Consider the following 24,327-nt stretch of genomic DNA (forward strand, 5'->3'; position numbering starts at 1 on the left):
CTGAAAATGCTACACATTGTTTAGTCACTCACTACTAATAAACATTGAGTAGCTTTTTCAGCTTCGTGGGTTTTTTTGGTTGAGGGGTCCTTGCTCTTGACAATACGAAACAAAAACGCACCTTGGTTAGCTACTCTCAATCCACAGGCTTTTTTTTTACAGGACCGGTTTCAGTGAAAATTATTTGTAGGTGAACGACAAAAAAATTGCTACCGATCTACGCACTTTATTTCTTTTTCAAAAATCATAACATGATGATCAACATGTTTGTTTCCGTCTTACAAATAATCGTCATTTTGCAAAAGTGAAAACAAAAACAGACTTCTTGTCAAAAGTGTACCCAACAGAAAGGTACCCGGTTACTGCTGCATTACATAACAAAACTAAATAACAAGAAAGCAGTTACCTCCACCGTGTCTGAACGTAATTAGCATATTCATCTTACCACTACGGTCTCATTACAACATTACCGTACTTCTTAACGATATCTTCCACATCCAGTGCCAGAGCTGGATCTACCCGGACCTTCTGAATAAACTCCAACAGAACTCTGGTATTGACGAGATGTTCCCCGCCAGCAGGAACCTTCAAAATCAACTTGCAAACGAACGTGGCCAGTTCGTTTGTCGGAAGTGCACTCGATAGCACGCAAAACTCGAGCAGACGATTGACGGAAGTGATATCATAGTAGAAATCTTTCACGTGGAAAAACTCCTCCAGCATGCGAAGGAACGTCGGAATGCCTTCACCGGTGTCCAAGATCAACTCGATCAGCACGTTGATTTGATTGAAGCTTTTCTTTGTGTGTTTCTCAAGGATTAACTGGACGGCCTGGACCGCGCTGGTCCCGCTGGTTTTGAGACCTTCCACGATGTACTTGTAATACTGGATGGGACGCTTCGAATGCTCACAATCGGCAATCGTGTTGACCAGCTGATGGCGCATGTTATTTCGGCCCATCACGCCGGCGTATACCGGGAAGTATTTGATGAACAGATCATCCCTACCGGATACAAATCGATAACTCATCATAATGACATCGCGGCTTCGAGTTACGAGTTTCTGGAAGATTTCTTCTTCACTTGGTAAAACGTGTGGGTAGCGGCAGTGAGGTTTGCTGCATCGATCGGTCAGAAAGTCAATGCACCCGAAGATACCGCCGATGATTTCCATTTGATCGTTGGTTCCTTGTGGTTCAAATTGGGGAACCGCCGATGGTGGCTGCGCTGAGATTTGGTTCATTTGAGACAACAGCTGACTTAATACTGGAAACTGATTGGAACTACTTGCCGTAATGGGCACAACAGGAGGCTGAGCAATCGGTGCAACAGGAGCTTGCACTGGAGGCTGAATCAACGCTTGCTGACGAGGCTGTTGTTGTTCCTTGAACTGTTCCCATAGCAAGGTCAAGAAATCGTTCATATTGCTAGGATTACTCCTAAACTGTTGTTGTTGCTGCATGCTTGTCATACCTTGATTAAACATTGATAATGGATCCAATCTTGGATATCCGAGAAGGGGTCCTCCTCTGTTGAAGGAAGCGGTGGCCGCGGGGAACAACGCCGGTTGAAAGCCCCCTAACATTGCGAAGGGATGTTGCTGTTGCGGAGGATTGTATTGCGGTTCTGGAAGGAATGGTTGAACAAAAGGTTGCGTTGGAATCTCCGGCATAACAAGTTGTGGCTGTGGTTGCTGCTGTGGCATGTCGTTGCGAATCGTTCGCCGGACATTTAGCAACTCAGCGCGACTTGGAAGACCGGCCTGACTTTCCAGTGGCATCGTAGGTGGCATTGGTGACGGCCGGGGGTCTGGATTGGCAATGGGCCGGCTAATTCCCGGTGGGCCGTTCTCAGCGCTCGTCGGAGGCATGTAGCTCATGTTCCTGTGAAAGAATAACAGATTACATATAGTTTTAATTAAAAATGTGCTGACTTTTCTAGATGCAAGCAAACGCAATTTCAACTTGATAAATCATACTAAGCAAATTGTTCATAACGCATACTTACACTGCACTGTCACGTCCAGAATTCATATTCTGGTTACCCGGTGCTTCGAATCGGTCCTGCATCATGATGTTTTGCCTAAACTCTTGACGGTCTCTTGGAAGCACATTGCTGCCATTTTCAGAATTTTCGCTTTGGTCATCAACATAGTCGTTTGTAATGGTTCGTTGTACTACACTGGCAGCATTAGGTGGCCTGAAACTGCTGGACGCCCTAGCGGGTTGCTGAGATCGATCCGTAGGGTGGGACGTTGATGGAAGCGGAGCTACGCCAAGATCCTCTCTGTAGACTGGCTCAGCCAGATGCGGCGTCGATGACGTTACATCCTGTGGCGATGTTGACGCCTGTTTCTTTACCTTCGGGATACGGAAGGTGGTCCGGACGCTGTTGACTACCCGTTCCTAAAGGAAGAAAGAAAAAAAAAAAACATTATCTGTATCTCCGAATATTTTTTATGGATCTTTTTTTCTCAATTTAAATTTAATTCATTTTTCCAGAATTTAACTTTTTTATATCCACTATTCACATTTACACTTCAGAAAATTGATTTACCTTTCAACTAAGAAAATCATTTAAATTCGTTATATGAGACATAAATACATAGGACAAAAATTATTAAAATTCAGGGAAGAGTGCTCCGATGAGCGGATTCTCTGACATCTCACAATAAGTCCTGAAGCATCTCATGGCCTGTTTAATGCTTGCATCGACGGTGTCGACTCCGGTCAGCTTGTGGAGATTGTGAGTCGGGTACCGAGGGTTCAAGTTGAGCAGCTTGTCCTGTTTGGTTTCACCTACAGCCTTTTGTGGTGAGATTGAGCGCAATTCTTGTCGAAAAGCACTCCAAGATACTTGATTGCATGTAGTTGGCTGACCATTGACCGCAATCGACCTGCGAGGAAGGTGTCAAGCAGCACGCTTCCTCGCGAAGAAAATCGACTGAGTTTTTCTTGTGTTCAATTTGATTCGTCACTTCCGTTGGGAGTCCTGGAGATTGTTCATCGGCGCTTGGAGGTGAGTAACAACCATTTGCGGATCTTTGTCCGACGCTAGGAAAGCCGAGTCATCCGCAAAGAATGCGTACGATACACTGTCTACCATCAGTACGTCAGAAGTGAGCACGTTGTAGAGACTCGGACTCAGGACTTGTTGTGGTTGTGGGTGCTGGAGATGTCACCATTCACGGCAACCGTAAAAGTCCGATTGGAAAGGAATGATTGCACAATCTTGACCGAACTGCTCCACTGGAATAACTTGTTCCGTTTCCAGGTGATGGTTTAAGGATTACCTTTTGAAAACTTTGCTTAGGTTGCTCAGTAAACTTATCGGTCGGCATTTACCTGGATTGATGATGTCCTTATTTGCCTTCGGAATGGTTATCACGTTGGCGTGTTTTCATCCGGTAGGAAAGTAACCTAAGGCCAGCTGGCCAGGCACGCGTTGAAAACTTTGGTCAAAACGACCAATCCTTTTCTTGGTAGGTGCTTGAGGCAGTTGTTCCCGATTCCATCCTGCCCGGGAGATTTTCGATTTTCAGCCTACGGATGAATGATTTCACCTCTTTCGGTTTTACCAGGGTAGCGTTTGGAACGGGAGGGCTTGCACCGCGAATTTGGTCGATTGTAATGTCAACCACCGCCGAAGTTTCCGAATCACCTGGCTCTTCGTTTTTATGAGGGACAGCGAACGTTGCAGCGAACGCTTCGGCTTTCTGTGATGGACTCACTACAAGATTACCGTTCACGTTCAGCGGGTGGTTGTACTTGACCGTGTTCCGGAGGCTGCGCGTTAACTTCCAGAATTTATTGCAGCCATTATCCAGGTTTTTCAGCATCGAACCAAAGTTCCTGTATCGGTGCTCTGCACTTTTGGTGCTGATAACGTTGTTCAGATGCTTTACAACCACACCAACCAGCGGGTCCCGTCTTCGAATGAGCTATCTGCGCTGCACATTTCTCAAACGTATCAGCAGCTTCAGCTCATCTGGGATTTCCTACTTTTTCTGATGGATCCTACGCGTAGGGACAGCAGCCTTTTCACTCTTCAGCCGGCTTGACGATCGGGGTGATTCTGCCGATTGCATAGTTGATTTTCTCCAGCCGATCCAGATCCTTGACCCAAACTGCCGTGAGGTCGACTTCCTGATCGACGTTTCGAGCGAATGTGCTCCAGTTCAGTTGTCCAAACAGCGAATGATCTTTTCCGCCGGAGCTATTGAAATCTCAGCGTCGAGTCTGAAGGTTACTGGCAGGTGGTCCGACGATAGTTCGACGTGCGTTACCGGCCGCGACATCTGCACCAGGTTGTTGGAGATCATCAAGTCCAGAGTAGAAGGACTCCTTCGTCCAGTAGGAATGTGGGTGGGAGTCTCCTGAGCGTGTATGTAGAAGTCCGTGGACACATACTCTTGGTGCAAGGTTTTGTTGGATTTGCTGCAGTACCACATCCTTTTCATATCGCCCACCAAAAAGAATGGTTCGTCAATGCTGCACAGTTGGCGAATATCCCGTCTGAATTGGCAGAGCGTTGCCCTGTGGTTCGAGCCGGGATAGAAGGCAGCAATGATGTTAACTGGCATTGGATCTGCCACCACAATAATGCCGACGGTTTCGATGGTCCGCTTCGAGGTATCCCGCTTGGAATAAGATATTCCGTTCCTCACCAGAATCGCTACTCCTTCCCCACCGGTGACATCCGGCGAGTCTCGATCCGCTCTCACAATAGTGTAGTTTTCGTGGTAGAGTCTGGGACCATTTGGGCAGTAGCACCTATTTTGGGCACTTGCTGCTATAACTCAGTCAATTTCAAACCGATTGACATGAATTTTTGAACATGGCTAGATACTGTGCGTATCTGATCGTGTCTCAAAAATCAAATCAATCGGTTCAAAATTGACTGAATTATAACAGCAAGTGCCCAAAATAGGTGCTCCTGCCCAAATGGTATCAGACCCTACATTGAGTTGTTGAGTTGGAGCCAGGTTTCCGTGATCACAGCGATATCGATTTCGTGGTTCCAAAGAAAGTGGAAAAAAAAACCTCAGGCTTGTTTCGGATAGAACGGCAGATCCAATTCAGCATCTTGGGTGAGCTAAATTGGCCATTGTAGGGGTAGGCGGGGCATAATGAGCAGGTGGGGCATAATGAGCACCTTGTATTTTCACTGTGAATTTCCAAATTTTCAAAACAAATTGCTTGATTGTAGTTTAATTACCTCAAATCCAATGAATTGATGACGAAACATTTGTCAAAAAAGCCGTTTGCTTTGAAAAAATAGTCAAAATGCGTGAAGTGGTCATGTACTGGGGAAATATTATAAGAATCAGCTGACCTAAAATAAGTTTTTGGAGGGTATCTATCAAATTTCTTGATGTTTACTGAGTCAATGAAATGTATTTGTAACACTTTCAAAATATTTGAATAATTATTTTGTTGAAAAAATATACTTTAAAAAGTTGATAGTAGGGTGGGGCAAAATGAGCAACTGATGGAAAAATGATAAAAATTTTTAACATTTTAAACAAACGATTTTCACTTTTGGTTTTCTCTGTTACGATGCATATAAAGCCTGTATCCGCAATAATCGGGACACAGAAATATGGCTGGAACTCTGCAATGTATACATTAAAATTGCTCAAATTTTGCCTGATAATATCTTAAGATGTGTTCATTTCACCTGCAAAATTTCAATTGAATCGATGAAGTACCATTTGTTGTAGCAATGAAACAGTAGAACGCGAGCAATTGAATTTTGTACAACCCCTTGTTTAGCTTGTCAGCGCTGTAACTTTTAAATTTGATAAAGGAAATGGCTGAAATTTTGAACACAAACCTCTCAATATTCATCCCTTGCATGGGCAAAATTAAAAAAAAAAATCGATGCACTATCAACAATTTTATACCGTGAGCGTGAGGTGCCCATATTACGTGCACTTAAGAATTCTCAAAGTTTGATAAACTACTGAAATTTTACCATAAAGTATATCAGATTATCGTTCAAAATGGGTCCGAATTAGGGATGTAGTACCGGTAGTACCGGTACCGAAAATACCGGTATTACCGACCATTTCCTGGTACCGAAATACCGGTACTGACTGATCCTTGGTACCGGTACTTTCGGTACCGTGAAATCCCGAAATGCTGAGATCCGGTCATTAGTATAGCCAATATGCAATGAAAATAAACGAAAACATTTAAAACCAACTACTTTGACAAACAAGCATTCCATATATGCAACCTTTCTGCAAATCCAGGATATCTTAGTAATGATTGGTTCAATAAACGTTGAAGTTTGGAAATGGATTAACTAACATAGAATAAAACTTGTTAGATTAGGGGTTCTTGTTATTTCTTCAGTTTTTAGAATCCATTGGATCATCAAGGAAAAATCAACTTCTTCTGTTTTTACCTCACAGCTATCTATCTGATTTGGGTAATGTAAAGTTGTTCCTCTTTCATTTTAAACTGACCAAGATACTGCCTGTGAAACTGAGCTATAAGAATAGTTCCAAAAACAGTTTCAAACAGCTCATTTCTTTCTATCTTTTTTGTCTATCTATATTTTTTGTTCAATTTAGTATTTTATGGTTAGCTTATATGACATCCCTGAAAACCGAAATACAACTGGAAATTAGGAAATCTACAATGCAATAGATCATTCTTCATGAGTAAAAAAAATTCCCAGTACCGGTATTTTACCGGTACTACCGGTACTGTAAGCTCCAGTTCCGAAATACCGGTACTCACTAAAAGTGGTCGGTACTGCGACCCCTAGTCCGAATTTCGTTCACTCTAAAAGACATACCGTGAGGTCGCCATTCACCGCTCATTTAACGGCAATTTCGTAAAGTATATGACATTAAAAATCGACGTTTGCGAATACTGCACTTTATTTTACGTTTACAACTCAGCAATTATGTTGGTATTATAGAAAAAATATAAAACGATTGTAAAATATGTTTACAACCGAAAAAATAAAAATTCAAATGTGTTATCTCTTGGCTCCTATTACCGCTCATGCATCCATTCACCGCTCATAATGGATCCATTCACCGCTCACTGGATTATTTTTTCATGGAATCACAGAAACTATTCATTTATAAAAACAAAATAACTTTTATTTACCAAAGTATTGACGATTCATGTCGTTCAGTTCATCCTGTTTTGTCAAAATGGAATCTTTAACGGGGTTTACTTGTTGGATATTTTTTTCGCTGTGTGCGCTGAACAGTTCTACAGCGCAGTGTGAGAAATATTTTTTGAGAACGTGATTTCAGGTACATCCATATAAAAACTTGATGAAATGAAAGTTTTTAAATGAGCGGTGAATGGGGCATGAGCGGTGAATGGCGACCTTACGGTAGAATTCGCCTAAATGTATTAATTTTCAAAACGTTGCATACTCGTATAATACCCATGAAACCATAACGTGTAGATAAAATCGAAGTCTGTGACAAAATATGAGTGAATATTTGTTGTTTCCCATGTTTGTCCCGGATGTTTACATTGAGATTTCCAAAAATCCCTCTGGTGGTTCTGGTTCCCTTAAAGGTGATTATTTTGACGTTTCTTTTGGATTAAAGACCATTTTAATCAAACAATAAATTGTTTGCTACTTGAATCAAATGTTCACTAACTTTCCTGATGATCAGTAATGTGACTCAATTCATTGTTGTACCTTATTGTAGCTTTTTACCTTTCTAGTATGTCACATAATCTATATGCCATTAATAGGCACATTCCTTGGGAGGTTAGTTCTAGTAAAGTGTCGTCTCCCAAATTTGTGTTCTGGCAATAAGGCAATATAATTTGCTTGAGTGAAACTAGCGACTGTAAGCTGCTACTCCCAATGTTTGTATAAAAAAATCATCCCGAGCTTTCTTAGTATTCCCACATTTATAAATTTGTTTATTTTTTTTGTTTTAATTTCTACGTGGTTTATGAGGTGTCCTTAGCTAATTTTAAACCAATTAAAATAGTTATTAGAACTATTATTAATAACCGAATCATGCGATGACTACAAGTACACATGAACCTTTAAAACAAAATTATAAAAAAGAGTGCACGAAATTAGGGACCCATATAAATTGTGGGTTCCTAGTTTCGCCAACAACATAAATGTTGAAACAAAATAAGTAAACAACATTTTTAAGTAATTTTATTGCGTATTATAATGAAACATATTGAATTGAAATAATCAAAGAAAAATTGGAATATTTACTTTTGCTAGAGATCGAAATACTCGTTCACTTCCGTGAGTGTTGATTTTCTCGTATCTTTGAATATGGCATCTGCTATTTGCATACATTTGCAACTTATTTTTCAATCTTTGACATATATCAAATTTTTCATTTATTTTTTTGTGAACTGTATTGAGATCAAATGCAGTTTTGAGGTTATAGCAAATTTAGGATGATTCCGCTGTTAATTAGATAATAATGCTCTCAGATGTCAGATGGCACCCCACGGTAGTCGAAACATATATTGGGGCTAACCGTGATTTTAGCCCCTCAGGCAACAATTAGTGAGCATCCCTTATTGTTTCGATTGTATTGTTGAAAGTACTACACCAATAATCATAAAATTTTGCAGGAATAATATACTCATAATCAACTACCTTCTGTGAAAATTTCATGAAAATTAGCAGAGACATTCAATAGTTATGAATGGGCAAACATCGCACATGAAAAACATGAAACATTTTCACTAACACTATCCCCTATCAACACCAGTGTCTTTCAATCCAATTGATAAAAGTTGATGAAAATTTTCAAGAAAGTGTCTCCATAAGTATCATAACTTCTCACGAAATTTCATAATTATCTTCACAGAAATTTGAATTGTAGCGGAAAAGAACCGTCTAGTAAGCGAATGAAAATTGGTGATGATTGTACAAAATCTTAAAAACCACGTCTGTTTGTTTCTCATCCACAGTTGAAAGTAATGCATCGATTTTTATGGACTTTTGCACAAATAATAAACATACATCAAAGAGTTCTCAGTTTATTTTTGGCCAATTTTTATTGATTCAGTACAGAGTTACTACCGTACTTCTGTGTCCCGATTATTGCGGATACAGGCTTTAGTAAGGTTTTATCATTAATTTTCAATTCATTAGCTTTAAAAAATCAGTATCTGTAAATTATCCCGGTTAAAAATGCTTTAATAGTAAACTCCATGGAACCCCACCGTTCCCTACAAATTAAACCCCATAATCCCCTCAAATTCTTATTGGTTGTTGCCGGTATGCTTTATCATTGACAAGACCAGTCAGTTAACATTTGATTGTGTACAAAACGGGGATTGATCATCCTGCCCCACCTAGGGTGCTCTCCTCTAAAACGCAATCCACGATTTTATACGTTTTTAAAAACATTAAATTTTGCAACATTTATAGCTATATTCGAAATTTCAACGATTAGTTTTTGTCAGATAAGGTTCAAATGAGGATTATACGTCAAAATTACACATTGATTGCGCTTAATTTACTGGATTTGGTGGCAAAATGCTTAAGCTGCTCATTATGCCCCGCCTACCCCTAGACGTACTTAATGATAAGTTCGCTAAGGGTTGGGAATTGCATTGCCTTCGATTGGCAATACGAGAGGCTGGCGAAGAACTCATTAGCGAGTCACATGCACTCCTCAACATTGAACAAGTTGTTTGACAACCCAGGCTGAGGGTTCCCCTGGACGACTTGAATATAGGAAATTTTGGGCATCGTGATGCTGGCCAGCAAATGGCTCAAATCACCACCCGGCCGACTGGGGGGCGAGTCGTGTAGAGGCACAGTTGAAACTTTCACTGAGCTGTTCCTCGGATTCGGTCTCGTTCTCCTCTTGCTCTTCAAATCTTACAGATGCTTGAGGCGAGCAGGGCATCCTTGGTAGTTCGCAGTATGATTTTGGCTGCAGTTGACACAGCGGATTTGCGACCGGTCCTTGTTGACTGCAGTGTCGCTTCTTGCTGGTAAGATGCACTCCGATGTCTGGTGTCGTTCACCGCATTTCACACACTTTGCCTAAAGGTGCCAATTTCTCATTCCGTGGCCGAACTGTTGGCGTCGAAAAGCACTGGACGACGTCGCACTTCTTCTTGGAATAATGCCTCCACCAAAAAATGACGTTGATAGCTCTTGTGTCACTTCGTCCACCGGAAACACCGAAAGCCCGGAGAGAACGTTTAGCGCAACGCATCAAGTAATGTTTTTTTTTTTGGAGAATTCTATTCGGGGTAGGTATTGGAAGTCGGGATAATGGACCATTCGGGGTAACGGTTTTTTTTTGCTAGGTTTCTAGCTGCACTCTGAATAGAGTTGAAACCTCTACACTAGACCCGAAGATAGAAAAGAGTACGTAATCTTTCAGAAGCAGTTTGCCAGCCGTACGCGGAAAATGATATCCATTAAGACACTGTTGCAATTGACTCAGAAAGTTACGGTAGAAGATTGGAAAGTTTTCAATGGGTCAGTCAGTCAGGATTTGCCTATGTAGTGTTGTGTTTGTCTTCTTGTTTGATTTTGTGGTATGGTTCAATATGTTTTACATCTCGTTAAGTCAGTTGTCGTATGTTTGTTTTTTTTTTCATCGAATCAATCAAACCCTGTATGTTAAAATATAGTCGATCCTGTGTCAAATTGTTTTCTTGATTTCGCTAATCGTTTACTACTTCTCTGTGTTCATCTTTTGTGTCCTTAAATTGTCATCGGTTCAAAACCCCCAGAAACATGTAACTGAACTTCTGATATTTTTCTCCTGGTGCCATAATACCATCTAACAAAAATACGCCAAGTTGGTCAGTTGATTGCAATAAAATTTATAAATAATAAAGTTTGCACGTCAACTATTATGTATTTATCCCACTACAAATACTATGAAAAATATTGAAATTCGTTCGATTGTCCTATCGGTCCTACCTAGATAAACCATGTCATTTTCTCAAGCGTAGCCTAGAAATGTCAACCTAGTAACGTTGTTCATTTAATAAAAAGCAATCAGTTTTTGTCCAAAATGTCACGTCGATCGCATTGACGTCAACAATGCGTTTAAGTGTTCGCACGTTAGCTTCGAACCTATCAGCACAATTAAGTGCTGCAAATCTCCTTCCCACTAATAATTCTTCGGTCGATTTTAATTACTTTATTTAAAGAAAATATGACCAACTAACATTGAAAAAAATCGAAAAGCAACTATGACATTAACAGGGGCGTACAATTTCGTTTCAATGATACACTTTCATGCAACATTTGAATGAGTCACTTCAAGTGTTTCATACATTTTTCTAATGACTCGGTCGTTAAAAAAAACTTTTCCACTCATCGTAGCACTCGGTAGTCTCCCACCCGGTCGCATTGCTTGTGCTTCACCCGTCAAAGCATTGATGTCTCACTGGTGCGCGCTAGTCTCTCAATGGTTACGGGCGCCGGTTAATTGGATTTAAGTGGTCGAATTTGTTATCCTCTTTCATAAAACATAATTATCATTCTATTGGCGTGCACCACTATTTAAAAATGTGGTTTAAATAGTGTTTTAGCATGTTGAAGTATTTCAATTCTTCTTCTTCTTCTTCTTTTTTCTGGCCAACTAGCACCGTTCGGCGCCAGTTGTGTTTTACGTCGGCTGGGTCTAGGAGCTAAGCCTTAAATTCCGACGCCCCAGGGAGACAGCCACCACACCTGAGGACCCTACATATCGAACCCATCAACACATGGGCCGGGACCTACGGCTTTACTTCCTATCCGAGGGAAGACGTGATCACGGATTTTATGTCTCAGAAAATCCCATCGGCGTCGACGGGAATTGAACCCCGACCGACTGGGGTGAGAGGCAACCACGCTTACCACTACACCACCGACGCCGACAAGTATTTCAATGACTCATAAATGAAACGAAAATCCAAGTGTATCATTCCATGTTTTATACACACTTGTTTCTGTAGCAGCAACGAACGAGTCTGTTGCTGGGTGAGAGATGAAGCATCACAGCAGTCCGTTCGCATGGGAAACGATTTGCTACAGTCGTCGTACGTCATGTTTTCCTTTCGAAATTGCACGACCCTGGACATTAATAAATTACTATTCAAAATCAACCGAGAAACGTGGGAAATAGAGCCCAAACAACATTTTGAAGTCAACTGGCTGTAAAAGGTTCCAAAACCTGTCACAAATCCTATAATACTTTTATTGGGATTTGTAACGATCATCAAAACCTTCTCTAATCCAACCGACTTGGAACTATTGCTTGGGAATAGACTCTACTGAGCCCCGGCGGTTCCTCCGTGTTTATCGAGCATGTCTGATGCATATGATCAGCTATACTCCATCTGCAGCAGCCGGTTCGTGATGAACCGTTGGAGGCGCATTAAAGTGTTAAAAAGGTGATATGTTTCACTAAAGAACACTACATTACTATAGTCAAAATGAAACTCCTTCACTTTAATACCATCAACCCCTGCGAACTTGGCCAGGGCATTCGGGGTAACGGTTTTCTGGATAATAATATTCGGGAAAGTGTTATACCTATATAGGATCGAGCAACGAGGTGTTGAGTGGTCTGTACGTTTTCTACGCAACGCGTTTCGGAAAATTGCTATAGAATCTATGTAGTTCTTTGCTTACCAATCTTTGACGAGCCGATCGATCCTCCGCATTGTTGGCACCAAGTTCAACTTCACCAAGTGCGCGTTGAAACAGCAACTCATCGGCAGAACTCCTGTTGTTATTGCCATCCGCAACTGGCTGCTGTTGTCTCGGTGGGGATGGTATCAGGCAACGCTGCAAAGTAGATCGATTCGGTATGTCCACGCCATTGAACGAACGATCCCCGCCGGAACGTGCACCATTATTCAACAAGATCCGTAGCTTCTCGAAATATTCCGATCGGAAATCTATCTGATTTAGATCGATAGACCACGTCAGGCCGGAAATTTCCGTTTGACAGGCCTTGGCAAACGATTTGCACTTCTGTGGCGTGTTGATTTCGCGTATTTTATCCTCGGTCAGCGGAGAAATCACAATCTGAAGATTGTCCATCTTTTCGGCAGAGGGTTGGGTTGTTTCCAAACCATTTTCTACCGAAGCTTGTTCCGGCTCTGATCCGATGGTAGATGCACTCAGCTGCAGTTCTGGTTCGGTTTCCGCGCTCGAGGTATTGCCGAGAGAAGCAGTTTCATCTTCGCTAGTGCTGCTGCTAGTCAAGCGCTTACGCTTTCGCTTCGGAGCTGGCTTCGTGGTGACTTTGTCCTCTGTGAACAGAATTTCAAATACGTTCAAATGGTTAGCTTAAGAACTCGCTTGGCGTAGCCAGCTTTTTCTTTTTTCTTGTTTGTTTAGAAAAGTGAGCAAGAAACAAGATAAATCTGGTTACGCCAATGTAGAACTCGAAATATTTGAAAAGTAACTTTCAAAGAAGAATGGTTTCCGTCGGGATCAAGAAACAATCCAGGAAGAGCAATACAACTTAAAAGCATTTTACCTTTTGGCAATGGCGATAGCGATTGTTGTGCAATGGATTCCTTATGCGGTGGTTCTTGTACTTTCGCAGCCACCTCTTTGACGTCTTTGTGATCCATAGTCGTAGGATAGAAATCGGAAATTTTCCTATTTTTACTGCCCTTTGGTCGACCTCGTTTAGCAACTACCTTACCATTCGAACCTTGATTAATGAAAGTGAAAAATAATGGTATACCAACATTTAATAAATACAAAACAGCAGCATTTAGTGTACATAGAAACACACTTGACTGTGGTGGGTGGGAACGACCGGAACCTTTTAGTCTTGGACGGCCTCGTTTGTGGACGGACAGAGTGAGCTTTAGATTATCACCATCAGATCTTTTCACCTTGAACGATCCTTCAGTGCAAAATTGAAAGACAAAAGATGGAATGGTTAGTAACGTTTGTTAGTGAACTAAAGTAAAATTAAAATTAGTTTGGTTTGACAGGCATGGTGTTATAGTATCCCTGCTAATGCCTCATCGAGAAAAATAATAATATATAATAGTGGCAGCAGAGCAGTTGTTGAATTATTGTGCACATAAAGTTTTCTAGGCTTGATTTTCTTTTTAGAACTACTTGAACTCTTAAGGAAAACATTAAACACTAACACTAGGATCAATAGGATACTTAACTCCTGCCACCGTAGGATTAACAACTATAGGTAGCACTTAACCTTTCACTTACCTTTCTTCTTCCGTCGCGTGTCTCCTGCACCGCTACTCTTCTGTCGATCTTCCTGTTGCCTAATGGCTGCACCTTCTTCCGTGCTGGTTGAGCTGATTTTCGACGGCGATGTCGTAATGCATTCCTTGCTGGTCGCGTCAAAAGTCTCGCCTTCATCCGAGCTGGTGGACAACGCCAAGTCCTCCTCCAGGGTGGGCATATTACGACACACCGTGGATGTCGTAGCCGTTCCGTCGTCATCTTCTTCTCCGTTATCGAACTGCAGAACCGGTTGTTCTTGGTGTGGAGGTTGTTCTTCTTCTGGTTGGTGATGTTCTTCCACTTTGGGTTCCTCTTCCATCGAGGGAGGTTTGGCATTTCTGGGTTTTCGGGATTTTGAATAGCGTTTACGGCTCGATGGGAGATATTCTTCATCGGTGTCATCTTTGACATCCCGTTTCTTGCGTCCCCGACCTTTACGCGGTTGGCTATTACCGCTGTTGCCCTTGGACTTCTTGGGGGGTTTCGCTTGGAAGGGATATTTTTGATAGTTTTGAATGATTTTGATATTTGGAGCCTTTGGTCCCTTAGCGATATCCTGGGAGATTTCGGCGGATGCAGATGCAACGTTCTCGAGTTGCATGTGAACCGTTTCCGATTGTGCATCCCCGTTGCAAATGGTGTAGCTTATAGCGATTGGCTCCACTACATTCGCAGGCTCAACAAGAGGCTTGCCGTCATCCATGATAGTTTTCAACGACTCCAGGTGTTCCTGACTGGGGACTTGCTGTGTTTGTTTCTCGCAATCCGCAAACAGAGAATCCATCAAAAACTTTTCCTCCGGAGAAATAGAGTGGAAAACTAAATCGGCACTTTTGTTGTTCGCTTCTTTATCGATAAAGGAATCGAGCATGTCCTCCAGCGCAATATCCGTCGTAGGTATTGGGAAACTAGTTTCATCTGATTCGCCACGATCCTTTTCCTCTTCCAACGCTGCCTCCTGCACCAACTCCTTCGCAATGGCTTCTTGCAAGTCTAACGAGTGCATCAATTCACCCTTCGAATCGTTAGCTGCTTTATCTTCCTCGGTTTTATCAGACGGTTCCTCCTCTTTCGGATCGTGCTCCGTTTTCTCATTATTCGCTATTCCTTCTGCACCGATTATGACCGGATCTGCTAGCAGAACCTCATTAGCGGACAGCACAATCATATCTTCGTCTGCTATCGAGGACAACAATGAGCAACCTGAAATCACACTGCATTTCGATACCGAACGGCCAACTGATTTGCGACGCTTGTTACGATAGCCCATCATAGCGGGATCGACCTTTTTCTTCCTTTTAGCGGGCGGTTCCATCGAATCAAGCGATTTCCGGAGAGACTTTGCTTTCTTGCTAGCGCTACCGCAAGTTTTTTCCGGACTGACAGCAATCATGCGATTACGCAATGCCTTCGATCCTTCGGATCCTTCAGAATCGTTTCGGGTACGGGACGAAACAACTGATACCGTTGAGTCCGCCACAATTGGGAAGGAATCTTCCGATGAAACCACACGGAGATCTATGCACTCGATAGCTTCTTTTTTCTTGGACTTCCGTTTTTTACCCCTTTTATTCTTCTTGGCAGGTTCCTCGGACTTTTTGCGACTGGGCACCACCTCCACTTCTTCGTCCGTTGAGGTCAGTTCGATAGTAGGAATGTCGTCCCCTAAGTGAATATTCAATGGCGAACATGGTTCTGCCTTAACCCGGACCACTGTCAGTTTTTCTCCTTCTTCCGTTTTGTCCTCTGCCTCGTAGTCCATACCTCCCATATCTTGGTACAGGTCAAGCTTCAATTTCAACACGTCCGGATCCTCCTGCTGAAGTAATTAAGTAAAACTTATTAGGGTCTTGTACCATTTGCAGGGCTGTTACAAAAGTGTCGATTTGAAAACCGCAAAATCCGCGCCAAGCCATTAGAAATCCGCGCCGAGGTCATCAAATCCGCGCCAGTACAAAACATATGGCTTTGATGACTCAAACTTATTAAAAGCCAAAATTTTTAAGAGAAAATCGATAGATTAGTTAATAAATTGATTTTTAATTACTAATTCATGACTTTGTATAACCACTTCTACACCAAACAAGAATTTGAATCAATAATTCTTCGATTGTTTATCAATCAGTGCCGACTAAAAAGGCAGCAGTTTGACGAAACTTTTGAAATAATATATAATCAACCTTATGTTAGAAATCTTGAAATCCCAAAAGATCATTTGAGAATTTTCAGAAACTTTTTGAGAAATTCAAGGATTACTTTTTGCAAATACTAGTGAAATTTTTGAATGAAACACCACTAAATTGTATTCCTTGGGGCGATACTTATAAAATGTTCTGAACATTATGATAAGAGTTTCTGGTCACACCACACACTTGGAAATTAGGATTAGATGGATATTTCAGCTAAATGTTCTTATTCTAAGGATTTCGAAAGCTTCAACATTTTTTTTTCAAATATTTTGCAAAAAAAAAAAATATTAAGAAACCCTTTAATAACTGTGCCCCTGACAACGGGTGCTCTGATCGGAAATCATAGTTTTAGCAAAACAAATTGTTTCGCAAGTAGTAATAACTGATTCAGGAGTTTCGTCAATTCCATCATTCTGAAACTCATCCATAATGAATGAAATTCTTGCATGTTTAATAAATCGCTAGAAATTTCTAATAAATAATATTCTATCCAGAGTTTTCAAAGTTTTTTTTTTTCCATAGAATTATCTAAGAATGCAATCATGAAAAGCTCCAGGACGTGTTTGTTACCTGTATCTTTTCTATTTTAATTTCTTACGACATACACAGTCTGTTGGAAATTCAAGACTACGTAATTTCCTTCAGTGTATGGTGAGTTCCGAGCTTCCCCTAGCTATCGTATTAGCCTTAAGGTTGTAAGCAGTTATTCAGTTGCACGATCAAGAATAGTTAGTGTATTTTGATTCCGAGTAAATAGATTATACGGTTAGGAGAGCGCTACTCGAGAAATTCAGCCATGAGACTATAATGTAAGTTATAATCTTTATATTCTATACTAATATTCTGAAATAAACATATATTCGTTGCAGTCTCGAAGCTGCTGTAACAGTAAGCTGCTAGCGAGAGGTTTATTGGTTTCCCGAGAAAGTTGCGTCCCTAACAAACTTCGAGAATTATATCGTACCTGAGTCGAGGTAGATATGGATTCCAGCGGTAGAAGTAATACTCGCCAGGAGCGTCTGAAACAGCGTCTCAAACTATTAGAAGAGCATCATCTTATACGAATGGCACAGTTGGATGACGAAAGTCGGCAGTTACGGCAGGAGTATGAACGGAGCCTAGAGCAGATCGAGCTACACTTTAAAGCAAAGATGGTGAAAGTTTCGAAGAAGAGGAGTGGGGAAGATGTCGGCGAAATAGTGCCAGTCGAGCAAATTTCGTTGAGTGACGGAACCCTGCATAAGTTAATCTTTAGCTCGTCTGCCAAATCTGATGGAACAGGTCCGGACTCTCGCTGCCCGAATATCCAAATTGCACAGCCGAATATTCTGTCTCACTGTAAAACTGGTACCGAGTACGAAAACGAAGGACCGCATACAATATCTTCTCCTGAGTTTCCTGATGAAATCGACGAAATTGTCCAAAGTAAAAAACAGTCAGCAGTGCAGCTACAGGTGTTCTGTACAGTCAACGTTAGATCGAGTTTGACCAGTATGGTTCAGAATGACCAATCCGGTGGAGTGGATGGAGCTCACCTTTCGTCTGAGTCAAATCGTTCCCGCAGTATGGGCCAGACCGAAATTGTGGATACAACAAATACGAATGTTGTTCAGTTATATTCGTGTTCAGAAAACGAAGTGTTAGCTGAAGAGAATGTAGTAGGTTCATACGGCTTACTTGCGACATTTGATCAAGTGGTTTGTATAACCAATACTCCAACAGTCACTCAATCAGAAGCAATACCGAAGCACAGTTTCTCTCTCACTCAATACTACAGTATGCAAGAACATTTCACTTCGAATAGCCGCTTCGCCAAGAGCGAACCAAAACAAAATATTGTTATTTTGCCTTCGGCATCAGCGAACAGCAAAAAGGTTGCTGTTGAAATGGGCTCACTGTTCATTGATGAATACTGTTTTATTCAACTACTCGCAATCGACCGATTATTCGTGGTCTTCGCTTCGTACGATGATTGTCATCCACAAAGCAGCACGGACGGCGTGGAGTTTGATCCAGGTGGGTTCAATACTGGATGTCAGCGAGGATTGCTACTGTTGAAGCGATGGATGAGTGTAAACTGTTTGCGATACAGTCCTCGGTTCTCGAACATCTTTACTCGGGTTGTTGAAAAACATACTCCTACCAGTTGGAGTGTTACTAACCACGGTCATCTAAATCGCAGCCCATCGCAGAACACGACACAGAGTGCGTATGGTAATCGTCACACCCACGATGGAAAAGAAGTTAATATTGTGTTCTGTGATCAGATCACCATAGAATTTGATTGTTTTATTGGAGCAGGGAAGTTGAAGTTGATGTTGTTGAATGGTAAATCATCAATGAGTTCAGTATCAATAAGTCTAGCATTGTGACTCTTGATAGAGTTTGAATGATTGGTGCGGTCAGAGTTGGAAGTATCTCAGGAATTATTGGAACAGAAAGAGAAGTGGATATTACTACAAGGATCGGTTTTAGAAAGTTCGTGTAAGGATTCAGGTATTAGATTTTGGTTATTGATCTTCTGCGGCAGATCAGTTTACAACTGTAAATGATACGAATACGTAGTACTTCACGGAGAAGTCGGAACTACACGGGAAGGGGTATGTTGGAAATTCAAGACTACGTAATTTCCTTCAGTGTATGGTGAGTTCCGAGCTTCCCCCAGCTATCGTATTAGCCTTAAGGTTGTAAGCAGTTATTCAGTTGCATGATCAAGAATAGTTAGTGTATTTTGATTCCGAGTAAATAGATTATACGGTTAGGAGAGCGCTACTCGAGAAATTCAGCCATGAGACTATAATGTAAGTTATAATCTTTATATGTATTCTATTCTAATATTCTGAAATAAACATATATTCGTTGCAGTCTCGAAGCTGCTGTAACAGTAAGCTGCTAGCGAGAGGTTTATTGGTTTCCCGAGAAAGTTGCGTCCCTAACACAGTCTACCAAACCAATGTTTTTCTTTACAAGATACTGTTAAATTTGACTACAAAATTCAACCAAATGTTTCTCTAACACTTCCGGTAGACATCTCTTTGCAAATTCCATAAAAAAAGATTTCAGAATCACCAAGAAACAACTATTGCAGGAATTTTGCCATTCTATCCAAAAATTTAGTCAGAAATTGATTTCGGGGTTAAGACAGAAATAACTTCAATAGTTTGACTAACAAATTCAGAAGAGGATCTTCTAAGTTTAACGTATGCGTATAGTGCAGTGTATTTTAGCACTCTAAGCAAGGGACTATTAACATTGATTTTAATTAAGCACAACATTCCATAACACTAATTTAAAAACGTTGTTTTTCTGGTTTTGTTGGGCTACTTGTCTATATGTTTGATGTAAGTGCATTTCAAAACCATTTCCGCAAAATCCGCGCCGAAATTAGCAAAAACGCGCGAAATCCGCGCGAAACGCAAAAACCGCGAAAAACGCAAAATCCGCGCCATCTGTAACAGCCCTGCATTTAGGCAGATGTACCTATTTTGGGCACTTGCTGCTATAACTAAGTCAATTTCAAACCGATTGATTTGAATTTTTGTATAGAGTTAGGCACGTACACTATCTAACTCTATACAAAAATTCAAATCAAACGGTTTGAAATTGACTTAGTTATAGCGGCAAATGCCCAAAATAGGTGCACCTGCCCAAATGGTACAAGACCCTATTTTCGTCGGTACTCTATTTTCAATGCTATGAATCAATTAAAATAAGCTAGCCATGCGATTCAGATCTCTTGTGAGGTCTGAAGGTCCTTAAGCTTCTTGCCATGCAACTTCGACGCCTATTTTTTTTTTACTTAATCATTTATTTGAGGCTCATGCGCCAACTGGCATAACGGAGCCGAATTCAGTTATTTTCTTTTTTTACAATTTTCATGTTTTTGACTTCTAAACTATGTTTGTTTTGGGAAACCGTAAAACTCGTGGTTTGGTCGAGGTTAGGGGTAACCATAATATTTGAGGAAAGGATAGGGTGATGGACAAACAACCTGTAACGATACAAACAGACGATTTTCGAAGAGACACGAGGTGGACAAGCGGAACAACGAGACTGGGGTATCAAACGAAGACTTCGGCTTGTTTCAAGAAGCTTCATGTACACAAGACCAAGTTGGCCCAACACATCTCTAATGTCTTCCTTTTTTGGTTTTCCTCGGGCCCTAAGGGTTGCACATAAATCGGATCTGGCAATACCGTATTCGGGGCATTCCTACACAACATGGTTGATATCTTGATAGCCTGCACCACAGCTACAACGATTGCTATCTGTGAGCCCTATTCGATAGAAATGCTAGCCCAGAGAGTAGTGATTGGACATAAGTCGACACATTATCTTGATAAAATCTCAACCCATGTCCAACCCCTTGAACCACGCCGTCTTCGATACCCGTGGGAAAATTGAATGTAACCACCTGCCCAATTCCCCTGCATCCCATTTTTGTTGCCAACTGACCAAGGTATGCTGACAAGCATTCAAAAAAAAATATTTGAAGGCGATATAACGGTCATAAACATCGCCTTCCATTGCACCCACCTTGGCGAGTGAATCCGCTTTCTCATTGTCTGGGATCGAGCAATGTAAAGAGACCTAAATCAAGGTGATGTTATATGCTTGATACTGCTGGTATCATGCACTAAATTCCACGGATTTCTTGCAACATGGACAGATCAAAAACTATAGTGGAATTGGAGAAGTCTTGGAAGCAATCACGGTTGAGAACATTCGAAGAAGGGTTAACCTCCAGAGTCATGTACGAGTAGTACACTGTTATAAACTTTGTTTGATGAATTCGTTCGATCAGCTTTTCAAAATTTTCAATTACCAGTGGATTTTGCACCTCACAGCGGATGAGGAACCTTAACGGCAATTCCACGAAACGATCTGATAAAGGCAATACTCCAGCTAGTACCTCCAAACTCATTGTGTGCGTCGAGTTCATGCAGCATAACGCGATCCGAAGACAACGATACTGGATACGCTCTAGCTTCAGTATGTGTGTTTTCGCGGCGGACTGAAAGCAAAAGCTACCGTGTATTTAAAAACCGACAGTATCGTTGTACGATAAAGCTTTATCAGATCTTCCGGGTGGGCTCCCCACCATGATCCGGTGAGTGTACGCATGAAGTTGATTCGTTGTTGGCACTTCTGATACAGATAATTAATGTGCTCTCCCCAGGTACCTTTAGAGTCGAACCAGACCCCCAGATACATATGTGAAAGACCTTGAAGCTCTAGATCTGCTGAATCACGCTTCCTAGAAAAGACAACTAACTCAGTTTTCTCCGGAGAGAATTCGATACCCAGCTTTACAGCCAAAGCAGACAAATTGTCTAAGGTATCTTGCAGTGGTCCTTGCAGATCTTCCGCCTCTGGGCCGGTGATAGAGGCCACAGCGTCGTCCCCAAGCTTTCGTAGCGAGCAATTTTCCACGAGACATTCGTCGATGTCTCTGACGTAAAAGTTGTAAAGAAGGGGGCTTAAGCATGAGCCCTGGGGGACCCATGTAACTAATTCGTGAAGTTGCCGAGGTTCCATGAGAGAAAAACATGTGCTTCTCAGACAACAAATTGTACAAGTAGTTGTTTAAACTCGGTGAAAGCCCACACTCGTGGAGTTGGACGGTGCGAAGGTTTAACCTTTGTGCCATTTACAAGATACACGGAAATTCTACCAGAAGCTCAACGCATCCCACAAAGACTTCGTGCAGCGAGCCGGAATGTGCAGGGAAAGGACGGGAGCATCTTTTGACTGACGGACGTCAGGTGATCGAAAGATGGAAGCAGCACTACGACGAACATCTGAATGACACCAAGAGCGCCGACATGAAGGATCAAGGCAGCGGGAGAAATGACTACGTCAGTACAGCAGGGAGCAACAACGAGCCATCCCTCACGTTGAGGGAAGTTAACCCGGTAGCGGTCGCGTCGTGTACTGAGTACACGCACCATGAAAAATGCACGCTCGAGGTACACAGCGTGAGCATGGCGTCGTTGCAGGTAGTCAAAGACGCGACTGCTCGAGGGTTAAGGAAGCTATTCAGCAGCTCAATTTGTCTGTTTTGCGAATGGCATGGATATTATTACTAGAACATTTGGAACGGTGGCAGAATTGTACACCCGCATGAAACGTGAAGCAGCAAAGGTCGGACTCACGGTGAACGCGTCGGAAACAAAGTACATACTGGCAGGCGGAGCCACGAACGACAGGGCAAGCCTAGGCAGCAGTGTTACGATAGAAGGAGACACTTTAAGTCCCAGGTTTAAATTAAGATTAGCTACCACTTGACTTGTTCAAATTACATTTTTAGAACAACACATTTTAGAGACGAATGCCCCTTCAGGGTAAAGTCTCTATAAACAAAAAAAAAACAACACATTGCCAGCATCAAGGCCAACAGGATGCATGATTGGGTAAGGCGGGTAAGATGAGCAACCCGAATACAAGCCCCAAATACAGTGGGCAAATAATTCAATAATTATAGCATACTCACGTGGCAACCGTAGAGACCACCCTCGCTGGTGTTGCTATTGTTCAACAACGATCCATTTTTAATCACTCCGGCGGCAACGTTTGACTGACCTTCCGTTTTAGTTTTCGTCCGTTTCACCTCGTCGATTATTTCCGTCGCCTTTTCGACGTACGCGTCGATTTGCAAGCTCAGCGATTCCTGGCTGCACATCGATGTTTTATCGTCCTCTTCGTCGGAAACGCAAATTTCCGGTATAACGAGCTGTTTGACCAGCGGTTCGCTCAACATACGTTCCTTCTCGGATTCATCCTTCACCCGAAGTGATATTTCCGGTTTGGCTTCTGGGCCTACCGAACTACTTCCGACATCTTCAAGAAATGTGTCGGAAAGTTCGTCACACAATTGAATAACATCCTGGTCGTCATCTTCTTCAGGCTCCGGGACAACTTTCTCCGGTGATTTCTTTTGCTTCGTCGGAGATGTTTCCTTCTCCCTGGAGACTTTCTTTGCTGGCGACTTCTTTTTCTCACAAACTTCCTTCGTTGGCGACTTGCTTCTCTCATCAACTTCTTTCGCCGGCGATTTCTTCTTCTCCCTGGTTTCCTTCGTCGGCGACTTTCTCTTCTCGCTGTCGATTTCCTTCGCTTTCGGTGACTTATCGCTTTCCTTCTTATTCTTCTGATCAATCTCCTCGCTAACGGTAACTGTAGTGACCGTTTCCTTCTGCACTTTCTCCTTCTTGGCTTCCCTTCTACAAAAATCGTTCTCCATGTCGCTGTCGAAATCTTCCGTGTAACAATCGATTACATCCAGGTCGTCTTCCTCGGCCAGCAGTTTGTTCTCTTCCTCCTCCGTCAAATGATCGGATTCCTTGTCGGCATTGGGATTCTCCACATCGTTACCAATATCTTCATCTCCGTGAATCGGGGAATCCCGTTTCTGACTGGCATCGGTGCGAGCAGACGGCTTGCACCGTTTTGCGACCATGTTGTTTTGATCAGCCATGTTGGATTCTTCGGGTGGCTGCTGGAATCGGATACGGACCAGCCGAACGGTCAAAAATAACGAAGATCTATTCTCTTGGTAAGTTTACTTACCATTTTTGTTACTGGATTGTTATAGGCACGATTATTTGATTGAAATTGTCCTATTTTGTATCAAATTTGTTGATAATTTCACCAGGAAAAGTTATTTACTGCACTCATTTTATCCGCTGTGAAGGTCGTGAAACGATTGCTTTTCTTTTCAAGCGCTAGTTCAAGCGATGAAGCTTTTTCGAAAATGGCAAGTTTCGAAGATTGAACCGTTTCGAAACAAACGATTGAATCGATTTATCGAAGAGCATTCGCTCCAAACATTTCAATAGGTCCAATCTGTAAATGTTTGTAGGTGTCGTGAGATTTTTTTAGGCAGCTCAATGACTAGCGGCTTTAGTATATATTTGAATGAACCCATAGTCTATTTT

General features: G+C 41.9%; 3 protein-coding genes across 9 annotated transcripts in view; 2 read left to right on the plus strand and 1 right to left on the minus strand.

Moving 5' to 3' along the window:
* Positions 1-210: 210 nt before the first annotated feature.
* On the minus strand, positions 211-24,106 carry LOC109409561 (uncharacterized). 5 transcript variants are annotated; one of them, XM_029876246.2, is made up of 8 exons: positions 23,960-24,106; positions 22,884-23,885; positions 14,181-16,020; positions 13,738-13,851; positions 13,474-13,653; positions 12,618-13,243; positions 2,007-2,404; positions 211-1,882 (listed from the first exon to the last, which is right to left on the minus strand). In XM_029876246.2, exons 1-8 carry the CDS (start codon positions 23,960-23,962, stop codon positions 448-450), a joined length of 5,598 nt encoding a protein of 1,865 aa, XP_029732106.2. In that variant the 5' UTR covers positions 23,963-24,106; the 3' UTR covers positions 211-447. The 5 variants fall into 5 exon arrangements, with proteins under 5 accessions (XP_029732106.2, XP_062715595.1, XP_062715596.1 ...); XM_062859611.1 differs by having other exon boundaries at positions 14,181-16,017; positions 22,884-23,888; XM_062859612.1 differs by having other exon boundaries at positions 13,768-13,851; positions 22,884-23,888.
* Positions 10,283-24,327, plus strand: part of LOC109420033 (uncharacterized) — a 265,784-nt gene continuing 251,739 nt past the window's right edge. For all 3 annotated transcript variants that reach the window (XR_009999193.1, XM_062859618.1, XM_062859619.1), the window contains exon 1: positions 10,283-10,490. The gene's annotated coding sequence lies outside the window, so the exon portion shown is untranslated. The remainder of the gene's footprint in view (positions 10,491-24,327) is intronic.
* LOC134291629 (uncharacterized) lies at positions 16,044-19,948 on the plus strand. Its single transcript, XM_062859615.1, has one exon. The coding sequence runs from the start codon at positions 17,371-17,373 to the stop codon at positions 18,760-18,762; it is 1,392 nt and encodes a 463-aa protein (XP_062715599.1). The 5' UTR covers positions 16,044-17,370; the 3' UTR covers positions 18,763-19,948.

Source organism: Aedes albopictus, chromosome 3, assembly GCF_035046485.1.
Source record: "Aedes albopictus strain Foshan chromosome 3, AalbF5, whole genome shotgun sequence".
Classification (NCBI taxonomy): Eukaryota; Metazoa; Arthropoda; class Insecta; order Diptera; family Culicidae; genus Aedes; species Aedes albopictus.